Here is a 15,314-nt window from a genome sequence, read left to right as displayed (position 1 = left end):
TTGTCATTTACGGCCTTTGATGTGTTGCCATAGATAGTCGTGTCATCAGCATAGATGTCAACGAATTATTTTAGCATGTGTTTTGGGAGATCATTGATGAAGATTAAGAAGAGTGTTGGGCCCAGGATGGACCTCTGAGGGACTCCAGCATTAATACTGTTGGCCTCTGATTTCTGCCCATCAACTTATGAGCCTATGAGAGAGAAATGATTTAATGATAGAGAAAACATTTCCAGTTATACCGTAGCTGGAATCTTGTGAAGTAGGCCTTTATGCCATACCTTATCGAAGGCCTTTGATATGTCAAGAGCAATTGCCCTAGAAATTAAGCCTTTGTCGGGAGATTCGCTAATTCTATGTGATATAACTCTTAGCACGTCTGCTGTAGATCTAACAGAACGGAAACCATATTGCGTGTCACTAAGAAGGTTGTTTCTGCTGGGTAGCTGACTATTTCTCTATTTAATATGGATTCCAGCAACTTACTCATGACACTCAAGAGACTTATTGGTCTGTATTGAGAGGGAGATGACTTTATGAGGTTTTCCGGGGTGTTGGAAAGCATTTCTCCTTAAGGCAACGCTTAAACAGTTTTGTAAGTATGGGGGCAAGTTCTGGTTGGAGCTTTTTTTAACACTATAATTGGAATACCGTCAGGGCCAGTTGCTTTACTGGAATCAAGGTTCTTGATTAGCTTGGCGACCTCACACACATATATTTGTATGTTACCTAGGGTGTTGTGTGTTGTAGGAGGAAACATGGTGAGTTGATGACCTTCGTCGCATAGCGTAGAATTTGCTGCAAAGTTCTTGGCAAATAGTTTGGCCTTGTCGGATGCTGACGAGATGGCCTCTGGACCATTGATAATGGTTGAGATAAAACGCATGCTTCTGTTCAGGATCCTATTTGCTATTTGTCAGAACCGGTGGGAACCAAGCCGATGCTCAGCTACTTTGGATTTAACAGTTTGAGCATATAGCTCTCTTGCATTTTTTATTACTCTTTTGAAGTGGTTGCTGGCGTTCCTGAAAGCAGATTTAGTCTCAGTGCCTCTATTAATTTGGCAGCTATGGAAAAAGTGATTTGTGTGTGCGATGGCAGCAACACATTTAGGGGAGAACCATGTCTGGCTGTTAGGTTTTTGTTGGAATTTTTTGGATGGTATGAATTGGTTAATGCCTACAAGTAACCATTCAGTCAGGTATAATACTAAAGAGGACACATCCTTTTTAAACATGGAATAGAGAGGTAGATCAGATATGAATGTATGGAAGCTATCCCAGTCCGCCATAGAGTATCAGTATACAGTACGGTGGAGAGGTACGTCTGTAGACTTATTATATTTCATTTTTATCTTAACTGATACAACGGAATGGTCGGAGGATCCCAGAGGAGATAGAACGGCACATGAGCATAGCTCAGGGGAAGTTGAGAGAAAAAGGTCTAGAAGGCTTGCGTACTGACCGGTAGTATCGGGCACACGGGTGGGCTCGCGAACAATGAACAGTGAGGTCATAGAACCTCCCCTCATCATCAGTCTTATTTGAGTGGGTCAGCCACATTGTGGACAATGAAGTCACCGCAAATGAGAATGTTAGCTGCGGGATGAGCAGACAGGATGTGGTCAATTTTCTCAGATATACTCTTAAAGATAGTAACTCTGCTGTTGTGGGGGCGATAGAGGGCAAATATAACTGCAGTGGTGTAAGCTAGTGCAACCCGGAAGCACATATAAGGTAAATTAGGGTCTTCTCTAGAGATATCCCTGTCACACGGGAAGCTATCTTTAATGTAGGCACCTATTCCCTGCTCATGGCGATCTTGGGGCTCAAATTTATATGTTAAGTTTGAGTATCCATTAATTATGAACTTATCTAGGGAGGTGGTCGGCCCTATTCCAGTTTCGCTTAGAAAACATATGTCTGGTTTTGTCTCCTGTAATTGTGTTTCAACCTCTGGAAGGTTGTAACGTAGACCCCTGACGTTGGAGAAGGAGACATGGTAGTAGGGGTCTACGTTGGAGGATGGGGTTCTAAGTTTATTCGTGTTTTTTTGGGGGGGAGATATTTCATATTGAGGATTTGGTAATTAGTGGAACAGGTCAGCATACTTGGTTAGAGCAGTACAGAGAGGGAAAGTAATAGAGAAAAGACGGGAAGACTTTTTTTGTAGAATATGATAAGGTAAAGCCGTAACAATTACCCCCTAGTATGGCATCGAGAGGCCCCGCCAGAGACTACTGCATGGTCCAGAATCCATTTACCAAAGAGCAATACAGCAGTCCCAGTACTTTGCACCTGCTGATAGGGCAGCCTCCTTAGTGGTTAAACCAAGGTTCAGGTCCTTGACTATCAGGCGGTGAACGTCAGCTCAGATGAAAACGTTTACCTCCAGCACCCTTACTAGTGACATGGCCGCAAGGATAGACATAGAGACAGAACATTTCCGGCATCCCAGACTACTGTTCACAAAGTACTACCGACCTGGGAAGCAGCTTTTTCTTCACCCTTTGTCAGAAACATCACTCCTTGGAAATGAGGACTGGGAGACAAAAAAGGAGAAGCGAGAGTTACTGGAGCTGCCGATAAGACATCCGCTCTAATTAAAAAAAGAAAAAGGTAAGAGGTACTTATGTCCTTTACCCCATTCCCAGTTTAGGATAATACTAGAAGATAGTTTCCCCTCCCATATTAATCGGTGGAAGATTTTTTTCTTTGCTTTAGATAACTCGAGGTAGAACCTTCCGACTTCAACTTATAATTAAGTTCCATTAATGGGAATTGTGAAGTCGACTTATGTATTTTTGGATTGGAGTATGTTATTTAAGTACTGGTGTAGTGTGGTACCAGGCATAATTGACAAAAAAGATTTAAAAACAAGAAAATTAGCAGAACAGGATAAGTAGAGTTAAGTTGTTTCGAGTTTTAAGTAAAAAATGCAATAAGAAAAAATAAAATAAAATATAAAATAAAAATAAGCAAACAAATTATATATATATATATATATATAGTGCACAAGTGTATAGCCTACAGAAAATGAACTCTCATTTATGAAAGTATGATAGGTTATGAAAAGGAAGGGTTGTAAAGAGATAGTTTCGAATTTTGAGGTATCAAAACCCAAGCAAAATATGATGAAAGTAAAAATAAAATAGATAATCCCCATAATTTATTATGCCATACCTGTTCACACTGAAACACTTATCACAATATTCTGTGGATCTATATTAAAAAAAAACTTGTTAAACTTTGTGACATATTTCCATTCTATAGGGGTCAGGTACGAACGAACACCCCATAATTTTATTATACCATATTTCTTCAAACTGAAACATAATTATCAAAGTATATTTACGCAGATAGATATGAAAAGTCTATATTAAAGTTTGTGCCTATTTCCATTCTATGGAGGCCAGGCGCGAACACAGACCCCACAATTTTATTATACCATCCCTATTTAAGTTAAAACATACTTATCAAAGTATTATTATGTACATGTATATCAAAAACACTTGTAACCGTTTTTGTTTTTAATTTTTTATTTTTTTATTTCCATACTTTGTGGACCAGGCGCGAACGAAGACCCCACAATTTAATGAACTACTGTTCTGCCAGATAAAACATACCTATTCTTGTGTCTCGATAATCTTCTATCATTGTATGTAATCAGTTTTTTTTTAAATAGTCAACTATATTGGAGCCTATTCGTGACCATACACACGCAAACGTCCAGCTTTATAGTATATATATATATATATATATATATATATATATATATATATATATATATATTTACCAGTGGTGAAAAAAACCGGACTAGAGTGCTCAATGTGTAGTCAGAGCAGTATATAGGAAATTTATTACTATGAGTCCAGAATGAGTTTACAAATTGTTTCAGCTAGAGGAAAATCCTCAAAGAGAGGAAAAATCCAACTAGCATCATCAGAATTCATGAATTCTGATGATGCTAGTTGGATTTTTCCTCTCTTTGAGGATTTTCCTCTAGCTGAAACAATTTGTAAACTCATTCTGGACTCATAGTAATAAATTTCATATATATATATATATATATATATATATATATATATATATATATATATATATATATTAAATGAAAATTAGAATTAAATTTACCAAAATGATCCAAGATGGTAAAATTAAAGTATAATATAAATATTAATTATTTAATATTTATAAAATTATCTCAGTCAGAGGTAAAAGCTCGATAAAACCAAATAGGAAATAGAGCTTATAATATGAGCAAACAATTAATAAAATATGTTAAAAAATACTTTAAAATGAGTTAAAAACATATTTAATCTGAAAAGGAAACACTAGATAAGTGGATAGTCCTTAATCCGCGGAGTTTCGAAGAAATACGCTCCTTCTCATCAGAGGGTAGGAATTAGCAAAATGCGGGATCGGATTTGGCATGCAGAAGTATTTGATGAAACAATAAGTAAGTCAAAGATCTTACTTAAAAATAAAAAAGGTGAAGCAGAGGAAATATGGTAAAGAAAAAGGTGATTACACATGAATGGATAGTCTGGTGAAAGATAAAAAATCCAGTGACGGTAAAATCCAAATGTAAAACTTCAAGAAAGTTAAAAGAATTTCCATTCGTACAAGTAAAATCCAAGGAAATCCCATAATTGGATGAAGATGGTCCATAATAATCCAAAGGCAGAAATCCATGGAATAATTCACAAAAATGTGTACAAGGAAAAAAATAATATTAATAAAAGAAAAATAAGATGTGCTTCTTACTCTATTTCCGAGACATAACGATTTATAGTAATCTATATCTAAATTTTCAAGTGTTAATACCCAAAATTTGCGGAGGAATTTGGTAGAGTTCTTAAAAGTGAAATCGTTGAACTTTGACAATTTAACAGCCAAATTTCTCGCTGAAAACGTATTAAAACGATTTTCTTAAATCCCAATAACCCTTATGTAAAATTTCGAGTCTGTAGATTGAAAATTGACAGTTATTCGTTAGTACAGTGTACACAGATACACACAGACATTTTCACTTTTATATTGATATATATTATCTTTAGAACACACACACATATATATATAAGTGCATATATATTTATATATTTCAGATATGAGAGAAAGGCAAGTTTCAGTAGCAGATCATTTGCTTTATAACACACATATATATATATTTATATATATATATATGCATATATATATATATATATATATATATAAGTGCATATATGTTTATATATTTCAGATATGGGAGAAAGGCAAGTTTCAATAGCAGATCATGTGCTTAAAAATTTTGTGTTACAGACTTATTTACTTTTTTTATTCGTGCTCATTCCGATTTTCACCTTGATATCTTGAAGACTATTCATGTTCGTTTTAAGAGATCTACTCTTTGGAAACAGAAGGAATATCTCTTGGGTTTTAACGTGATTAGCCTCTAAGAGATTCTGCCATTCATAGTATGTAGGTTTATTTTGGATATATATATATATATATATATATATAGCGTTTCCATTTTATTTTGTATACCACGTTAGCACGCTTTATTCTAAACGTATTTTAAACGTATATTTTCCCTCTTGAGCTCATTCAGCTTTGAAAAAATAAAATGTATTCCTTACTCCAGAATGAGAGCGAAACCGGTCAGTTAGCTTGCTATTTTTTTTTCTTTTAATCATAGATATCAAAACATGTTTTTCCCTCCTTATGCAGTATACAAATTTTGTATCCTACAAAAATCACGATATATATATATATATATATATATAAATATATATATATATATATATATATATATATATATATATATATATATATATTTCGATTGTTTTTCTGAGCATTTTACAGTCAATGGAGAAAAAAGGCCAAACACCCTAGTGTTTTGAAATGATGTTTTGAATATAATAAAGAAGTGATGACCAAAGTTTTATTTCATTCGGACAAAACACTAAGAAACAGGGCCTAATTAGAGTTGGGGCCCGTTTCTTTTGGCCACCCTGTATATATATATATATATATATATATATATATATATATATATATATATATATATATGTAGAGAGAGAGAGAGAGAGAGAGAGAGAATGCGCATTAAGAGCGCTTGAAAGCTAAGTCAAACCGTAATATTAGGAAAACAAACAAATATTTTAATTGTTTGAAATTTATAACATAAATATATTTCGTAGTTAGACTCCATCCTCAGTATGTTGTTTTCTTTTTTGCCTTCTTTCTTACTTGATGTGTATTTTATTTTATTCTAAATTAAATCAACGTTTTTATATGAAACACAGACCCTTGACGATATATATATATATATATATATATATATATATATATAAACCCGAATAACAATAAATATTACGTAGGTATGACTTCCTTAGATTTCAAAACTCGATATTATGACCACAAAAGTACATTCAACAATAAAAAACACCGCATGAAAACAACGCTAGAAAATAAATACTGGGAACTCAAGGAAAGCGGACATTCGCCGGTAGTCTAATGGAAAATAATAAGACAAGCTACTACGTGTAGGCACCTAGACGACCCATGTAGATTATGCCTTCATGAAAAATTTGCTATCCTGTACTTCAAAGAACCCCAACATCTATTAAACTGTAGAAGAGAAATAGCAAACAACTGTGTTCACAAGATAACATTTACTCTAGGATAGCCATACAAAATAGTTTTAAAACTAACGAAAAGAATAGCAAATAAACAAATAAATAAATTAAATAAACATGAATATACATAAACGATCACACATATATGTATGTATATTCATATGCATATATATATGTGCATATATGTATGTACATATATATATATATATATATATATATATATATATATATATATATATATATAAACTAACATAATATGTACATATATATATATTTATATATAAACTAACATAAAAATCCCTAACCTCGATTTTAAACAGATCAAGAAACTAGATATCCAGGATAAATAGAGCACACACAAAGGAACAGGTCACCCAGGGGTCAAATAGGCCTTTGTCCGATAAGTGCATGCTCATTGGCTGATAGGAAGGGCGCGGTGGATACTAGAAAGCTGATTGGCTAACTAAAATCTCAATAGAAGATGCATATATGAAAACTACAAATAACCACAAAATTCGCGCACCAGCCTGAAGAGTCCTAGAGTGAATGAAACGCGGAATATTCAGTGTAGCTTAACCGCCATATATATTTTATAACTTACTAACTAGCTCTACGTACGTATTGTGCACTTTTGAAGTAAATACTTAAAGTTTACGCATAAATTTTATGTGAGTAAATTAAGTAGTTATATATATATATATATATATATATATATATATATATATATATATATATACTCATTTATAAAATATACATGGCGATTAAGCTACACTGAATATTCGGCGTTTCATCCACTCTAGTACTCCTCAGGCAGTGTAGCTTAACCGCCATATATATTTTATAAATTACTAACTAGCTCTACCTACGTATTGAGCACTTTTGAAGTAAATACTTAAAGTTTACGCATAAATCTATACTTTCGTATATTAATTTTATGTGAGTAAATTAAGTAGTTATATATATATACATATATATATATGTGTGTGTGTGTGTGTGTGTGTGTGTGTGTGTATTTGTGTGTGTGTATATATATATATATATAAAGTGTTAGCGTGTACTGCGATAATTCCACGGCAAGTGGTTGATTTTACTTACCTCCCATGTGATCAGCAATTGTCCGACTTTTCCGCCTCCCCCACCGACGTTGTTGGGGGCGCGCAGGGGCGCTGATGGCAATAACTTGTATTCGGCTGCAAAAAAAATACAATGGCACCCAATATAATCGAGCATAGGAAAAAAAAAGTTGCTTTAGAAAATTGTTGATGCAAATGAGACATCATAAGGCAAGGACCACGTGATATTTGACTCAATTGTTCAATTCATCAGGTTGAACCATGTGTGGCTCTTTTATGTTACTTATTGATGTTTTCCGTTTGTTTGTTTTTTTGTTATTTTTTTTTAAGTTTTTTTTTTTTTTTTTTTTGCACAGAAACCAATTTTTCCCCGTTAGAGCTCATATGAATAACACGTTTTATTACCTAACAGTTGAATCGCCTGTCTACTGCACTGGATAATACAGGCTGGTTCATGAATATCTCGAACTTTTGGAAATAAGCACGCTTGACGGTGGTTGTAGTGGCTGTAGCGAAGCGAAGAACGTCCCTCTTGATAGGTAAAGCTTTGTTATTTTCTTTTCTATCTCATTATTATATCAAAGCAACTTTCTGTGTGTGTTCGTTCCCTATGAACTCGGAAACGACTGGACCGATGTTTTTTTTTTTAAATTTAACACGAATGTACTTGATGTATGTGGGAATGTTCTTACGTAGGTTTTGTATCGGAATAAAGATCTCTCACGCTTTGAAGTAAACACGTACGGACGGTGGTGGTGGTGGTGGTGGTGGTGGTGGTAGTTATGATTAGAAGGCAAGGAACGTTTCACTTAATAGGCAATGCTGTGTTCTTTTTATTTTCTTTTGTCTCACAATTATATAAAAATGAACGTTGTGTGTGTATGTGAGTTTTTTTCCTTATGGACTCGGAAACGGCTGGGCTATTTTTTTTTTGGGGGGGGGGAATTACACACGAAGGTACTTACGTAGATTTTGTTGCAAAAACAATATCGTTTTCTCACATATGTTACTTTTATATATGATTTCTGAATTAATTCATTGATATATATAGCAATGTAACATATCATTTTGAAGCGCGTTTTTCGCTCTATCGAATCGTGCTATTCGTTTTCATTCTTAGTCTCTTCATTCATTTTTTGGGCAGACTTTTCGACAGCATGGACAAAATTCAAATCCACACGATTTTCTTGTTCCAGTTCAATCAACGCCGAAAAACTGCCGAGACAGCTCGTGTTATCAATGATGCGTTTGGACTAGGAACTACTAACGAATGTGCGGCACAGGGGTGGTTCAAGAAAGTTCCCTATGGTGGCGAGAACCTTGTAGATAGTGGTGGTGGTGGGGAGGCGGGGAATGCTTCACTTGGCAAGCAAGGCTTTATTATTTTTATTTTCTTTATCTCTACTAATCTATAAAAGAAACGTGTGTGTGTGAGAGAGAGTGAGTGAGAGAGAGAGAGAGAGAGTTCCCTAAGGACTCGATAACGGTTGGGCCATTCTTTTTTTTATTTCACACGAATCTACTTGATGCGTGTGGGAGTGTTCTAACATAGGTTTTGTATCGGAATGTGTCTGATGAGTATCGAAAATCGATACTCGAAAAAATTTGACCAAAGAAAGAATCCTGATTTTGATCAAACTTAACAGTTTTATTTTTACATAGGAGTCACCACTTACCAGGGCTAGAGGGTTAAAGAGTATACAGTAGTCAATCGGACAATATCGTAGGAATCGTTAGTAGTGTAAATTTGGTAAATTGAATTACTTAAGGCTCATCAAGAATTTGTTTACGTTGGACTTGAAGACAACCCTATTGTAGTCAGCTGGAAAACAGGCAAACGGAAGACAGTTCCACAGATGTGAAATTCTAAGAAAGAAGCTTTCTTCACGGAATTTACGCTTAGGTTTAGGCACGGATAAAGAGGGGGGGCAATTATGGATAGTGTTTTAAGCTAGACGAGTGTTTCTTGTGAAAGTTTGGCGAGGGGGTACCATAGATTGGAGCTCAGACGAGCAGTTGCCATGAAAAATACGATAAAGCAGAGACAGGCCCGAAACATCTTTTCTGTGAGAAAGAGGTTGCAGGAAAGAGCAAAGGGCATGCCTACCAGATAGGAAGTCTATTTTGAACTATGCCAAGGAAGGATAAGATCTTTCTAGCAGCTCCTCCCCATATATGGCAACAATATTCCATACTGGACATACCTGGAACATGCGTTGATCATAATTTAATCCAGGGCAACATCGGGTCATCCTGCTAGTTCTTTATAATGATGTGTTTGTCCATTTCTTTATGTGTTTATACGTTACGATTTGTAAAAGGCCAAATAAAAAATGTTTTAAGGTCAAATCGCTTCAAAAAAGCCAAATTCTTTAAATTTGGCTTTAAAAATGCCAATCAGACATACTTGCACAGGAATATGAGAGTGATCTCCTTTTGATAAAACTTCTTTTTCGAATAGCATTATAATAATATATGTTCTTAGTAATTTCGTAGTAATTTCGACCTGTAGTTGTTCTTCATCGAAGAACGAAGTTAACTAAACAGTACGTAAAATGGAGATATTCCAAAGAAACAAGAAGAAAAAGAAAAGAAAATTGCCTGCTAAGAGGCATTGAATTAAAAGAGTAAACTAAATATTATCTCTTACAATGCGATTTTATTATTTTTATTGAACTATGTAGCACAATATTACTTTCTGAGTATTTATTAATTTATCTCATTTGGATAAGTTTTATATTCCAAATACACTGGACATTATTATCATAGAAATTTTAAACTAATATTTCTTGCGTCTTCTGTTAAGAAAAAACTAATTCTTCGTGTTATACAGAAAAATATCGGTTTATCAAAACATATTTGTTGATTAAGTATGTTTCTTTCCACGAGTCCTGCTAGTTATTATAATTACAATTTCTTTCTCGTGTTTATTTTCTCTATTAATGTTCATATCGTGTCATAAGATATGTGTACTATTTAAAAAGAAAGCATGGAGTGACCGCCAAGTTCACCTGATTTAAGTCCTTGTGATTTTGTTCCTTTCAGTTACCTAACGGAAACATTTTTACAATAAGATTGTCTACATACGAAACACTAATATTTGTTAGCAACTTGGATTGAAATATTGTTTGTCAAGTATTATTCTAATATCTTTAAGCAACCTGGATTGATATATAGGTTGTCAAGTGTTATTCTAGTATATAAAATTCAATTTACCTGACGGAAGGCTCGCGTCTCCAACGCCGTATGAATTAATGGCCCGAATTCGGAAGGAATATAGAGAATTTGGAATCAGATTCGACACACGCGTTGTTCGAAATCCATTTTTAAGCTCGATTGTTTTCGACAGTGGAAGGGCTGCAAATAGAAATATAAAATGTCAACAAGTAAACACTCAGAGGGGAAACTTGACCCACCGTCTTTAGGTTTTGGTTTCGATCGCAGCTTGAGTATTTTTTACTTACAAGAAGTGAACTGTTTAGAAAAAACATAATACTCGCCAGCAAATATCCCAATTTCTTTGCATTTTTTTTTTTACTTCTTCGTTTTTTAAAAGAAATTTAACGTTACGTTTAATACCTACGGTATTTCTATTTATAATAAATAAGAATTCTGCATTGATTAAAATATAATATTTATGCGTATTTTAGGACTGGGAAAAGCCGGGCGACTTGCTTTTATATCTATAAAAATGAGAATGTGTGTGTGATGATGATTCTCAACCTATATACCCAATCATTTTTTTTTATCTAGAGACTTGAAAATTGGTGCATAGAGTATTCAGACGTGTGGAAAACTTTTGAATCGGTATTCATCCGCGAAAAATGGCTGCTAAAGAGTCGGATTTTTATGTTTGTCAACTGTTTCGCGAGGTTTGAAAAACCTTTATAAAGATCTTAGAAAGCTGGCGCAATGGTAATCTTCCTAAATTTAGGGTTTATGTTTCGATCTCAGCTTGAGTATTATTTTTACTTACAAACAGTGAACTGTTTAGAAAATACATTATACTCGCATGCACATGTTTCAGTTTCTTTCCGTTTCTTTTTTTTTATTCATTTTTAAAAAAATAAATAACAATCATTTTTCCCAATTTAATTGTTTATTTTTCTTATCATAATAATTGATCCAGCGACCCACCGTCGCTCGAATCAATTAATAATAATAATAATAATAATGTTTTACCCCCTTGGCCCTGCTTGCCAAAGTTAATACAGATACTACGCTATTATCATAACCCACAGGGTCAGAACATTAGAAGTATTTTCCAACAAAAATTGCATTGACAGACAGACAGACGGACTAAGAGAAATATAGTATATATATATGGTTGCAGCAACTCGATATTGTGTATTACTACCGTGTATTCATTTAATTATTATTAAAGCATATGGCTTTTCAAGTCCGCCAGACTTTTACACTGTTTGACAAAGTACTTGAAGATATATGTTTTCTTTAGAAATTATTTCTCATTGTTCAATTGCTTTACTTAAGTTTGTTTGAAAAGATAAAACGGCTCTCTTCCAGAGCCAACAATTGATTTCATTACGACTTGAAATCATATCCGAAAGCTATTTTAACGATAGACGTTTTCCCTTTTACGGTGGCTATCTCTGTTTCGCTACAGCTTGGTCTTCAAGAGATTGTGCCACAGTAGTTGTGAAGATCCCCTGATGACGCCTGTTGCTTATACATATATGTTCAGAGAGTATGTCGTTTTGAAATCATTCTTGACGTCCTGATATTTTCTCATCTTTGTTTTATTTTACTTCAGTCAAAGTTCTCAGAAATCAAGGGACAATTTTCCAGCGTCTAAGACTTGAATTCTATACGAGATTAATGTGTAGTCGAATATTCCATTAAAGATGTTTCTTTTACATCTGAAATATAGTTATTCAAGAAGTTGAGAATATTATTTTCATCTCCTCAATTGACCATTTAAGCATGTTATAGTACATATTTCTTGTGCTCTTTTCATTCTGTTAGATTCCATGACAAAAATTCATCTAGTCTGGTGTAGTATGCTGGTTATGCTGTTACTTAAGGTAAAATTATTTGGAGAAGTTGGACCATTTATCATAAAAGTTAGTATGTGTAAGCCATGTATAGAGGATCTTATTTGAGCCGTGAATACTATGTTATTTTTCATATTTAGTCTGGCTTTCCTTCAGTCGTTCTCATAAAGCAAGTGACACTCTTCCTGCAGCTTACACTTGAAGTATATATATATATATATATATATATATATATATATATATATATATATATATATTAAGTAATGTGATTTACAATTTAAAATTCAAAAATTAAAAAAAAAAATTTTTAATTTAAAAATCAAATTTCAATCAAATTAAAAATCAGTTTGATTGAAATTTGATTTTTAAATTTAAAAATTTTTTTTAATTTTTGAATTTTAAATTCTAAATCACATTACTTAATATTGAATTAGCTCTAGGACATTTAACTATCGAGCTTATTATATATCTAAATTACAACGAGCACTTTCTATTTCCTGTATTTTAATTAAACTAGTAATTTCACTGTTACATTAAAATACACTTAGCTCTTTAGACTATTGTTCTAATCTCCTTTAAATTATATATATATATATATATATATATATATATATATTCGGATATTCCAGTAATGTTCTCCTCTTTACATCTCAAACGGCGTTCCTATTTACAATGCTTCCCCACGGGACAGAGTTAGACACCAGCGTCGTTTTTTTTTTAAACGTGGAGAAAAGGAACAAAAATAAAGATTGTCTCAGTCGTGCAAGTTTTCTCCTCCACTGATAGAGAACAAGAAACTGAGACACAGCATCTAAAGAACAGATACTACACTTTGATCTTGGCCCGAAGAAGTTAAGAACATAATTTTCTTCTTCCCAATTAACCATTTAAAAATGTTTACGCATATCATTCTTGTCGTCTTTTGGTCTTACTGGATTCAAGAACAAAAATTCACCTGGTCTGGTGGAGAATCCAACTTGGCGCTGGTACTTCAAGTGACGTCACTTGGATAAGGTGCACGATTCATTGTAAAAGCCAATGTGTGGGTTAGCCACATATTGAGTAAGCTTTATTCGGAGCAGCGAAAACTATGTGATTTTTAATATGCAATCAGGATTTACTTGTAGATGGAAGTATCCCAATGGCAGTTTGTCTTGACAACCCCCTGCGCGGAGAGATCTTAGGCACTCGAGGATAGTGTCTCGTAGGTATTCAAGTTCTCTTAAGTAGGTATTCAAATTCTCCTTGTTATCTTTTTGGTTTCTTTTATGTAGCATAACATAGATTTTCACTCTTTACTCTCGTCTGGATGTCATTATCGCATGGAGAAGATAATTCACGGCAATTTTTATAAGATTTTAGCTGCTCTGTTTAATGGCTGTATAAATAGCAAATGGGTATTATGTAACCCACGCGAGGAAAAGTTAACCGAAAGTATATGCTGTTTAAATATTTAGTGTGATAGTCCTCAGAAATTTCTGCATTTAATCAGGTCAAGGCCAATATAATACCAGATATCACTATTCTAATCGTAAAAATGATTTAAGGTAAATAATAATATTATTTGGATACTATGGACTACTGTTCTTATACAACCTCCGACCCTCACCAGGTGTATCCCGTCGAACTCAGGAACGCTTCCGCCTAACTCGGGAACTGGGACGGAATCTCGAGCGGAACCCTTTATTTACTTTATGGGGTTAGCGTGTTCTTGTTTCGTCAGCCATGACTGGACAGAGGTCCTAAGCAATCTGCAACTGCGCCTTTTGCTGCGGAACAACCTATTACTAAGCAGACCTCGTATAGAATTTAATAAATGGGAACCATTAATTATAAACAATGGATGATATATACAAACAATAAGTAAAAAAAAAAAGAATAAAACATTAATATATAGATATATACGTTAATATATAGTAATAATATAGAAAAGAAAAGAAAGAAAATATGAGAAATAATGAATGTAAAGATATAAAAAGAAGAAAGGTCGAAAAAAGAATGAAAAGGAGATAAAAACTTAAGACAAAACGAAAAAGGATAAAAATTTAATAAAGACTGAAAAAAAGAAAAATATAGAATGAAGAAAAAAATGAAAATATACGAAAAAATGTAAAAAGATAAAAATAGAAGAAAGAATGAAAAATGAATGAAAATTTATGAGAGAATGAAAAAATAATTTAAATAATAGAAGGAATGAATTAAAAGGATTAAAATATAAAAAAAGGATGAAAAATTTAAAAAATTATCAAATAAAGATAAAAATATAACAAAGAATGAAAAATGAATGAAAATATAAGAAAATAGTGATATTTACAACTAGAAATTAAAAATAGGATTAACGCATCTAAAATTCATCTAGGATTGTCCGCAATGACCCGTGGCGCAGTGGTTAGAGTCCTGCGAAAGGTGCAGTTGCAAAATGACCATTTAAAAATGGCTGACGGAACACGAGTACGCTACCCTCGTGAAGTAAATACAGGGTTCCGCTCGAGATTCTTTCCAAGTTCTAAGGTTCGACGGAAGCATTTTCGAGTTCGACGGGATACGCCTGGGGAGGGTCGTAGATTGTATCGGCCGAAATGTTGTGGAAATCACACTGAAGATGAGAAC

At 33.7% G+C, this 15,314-nt stretch overlaps 1 protein-coding gene across 1 annotated transcript in view; it reads right to left on the bottom strand.

Annotated features, from left to right (window-relative positions):
- Positions 1-15,314, bottom strand: part of LOC145259607 (contactin-like) — a 193,192-nt gene that overhangs the window by 38,536 nt on the left and 139,342 nt on the right. The window contains exons 4-5 of the mRNA XM_080117263.1: positions 10,909-11,049; positions 7,715-7,809 (exon numbers count right to left, since the gene is read on the bottom strand). Coding sequence (XP_079973389.1) covers positions 7,715-7,809; positions 10,909-11,049 — 236 coding nt within the window. The remainder of the gene's footprint in view (positions 1-7,714; positions 7,810-10,908; positions 11,050-15,314) is intronic.

This window comes from Euprymna scolopes, chromosome 35 (assembly GCF_053919585.1).
Source record: "Euprymna scolopes isolate OS-2025 chromosome 35, ASM5391958v1, whole genome shotgun sequence".
NCBI lineage: Eukaryota > Metazoa > Mollusca > Cephalopoda > Sepiida > Sepiolidae > Euprymna > Euprymna scolopes.
This window is presented reverse-complemented; position numbering and strand designations above follow the sequence as displayed.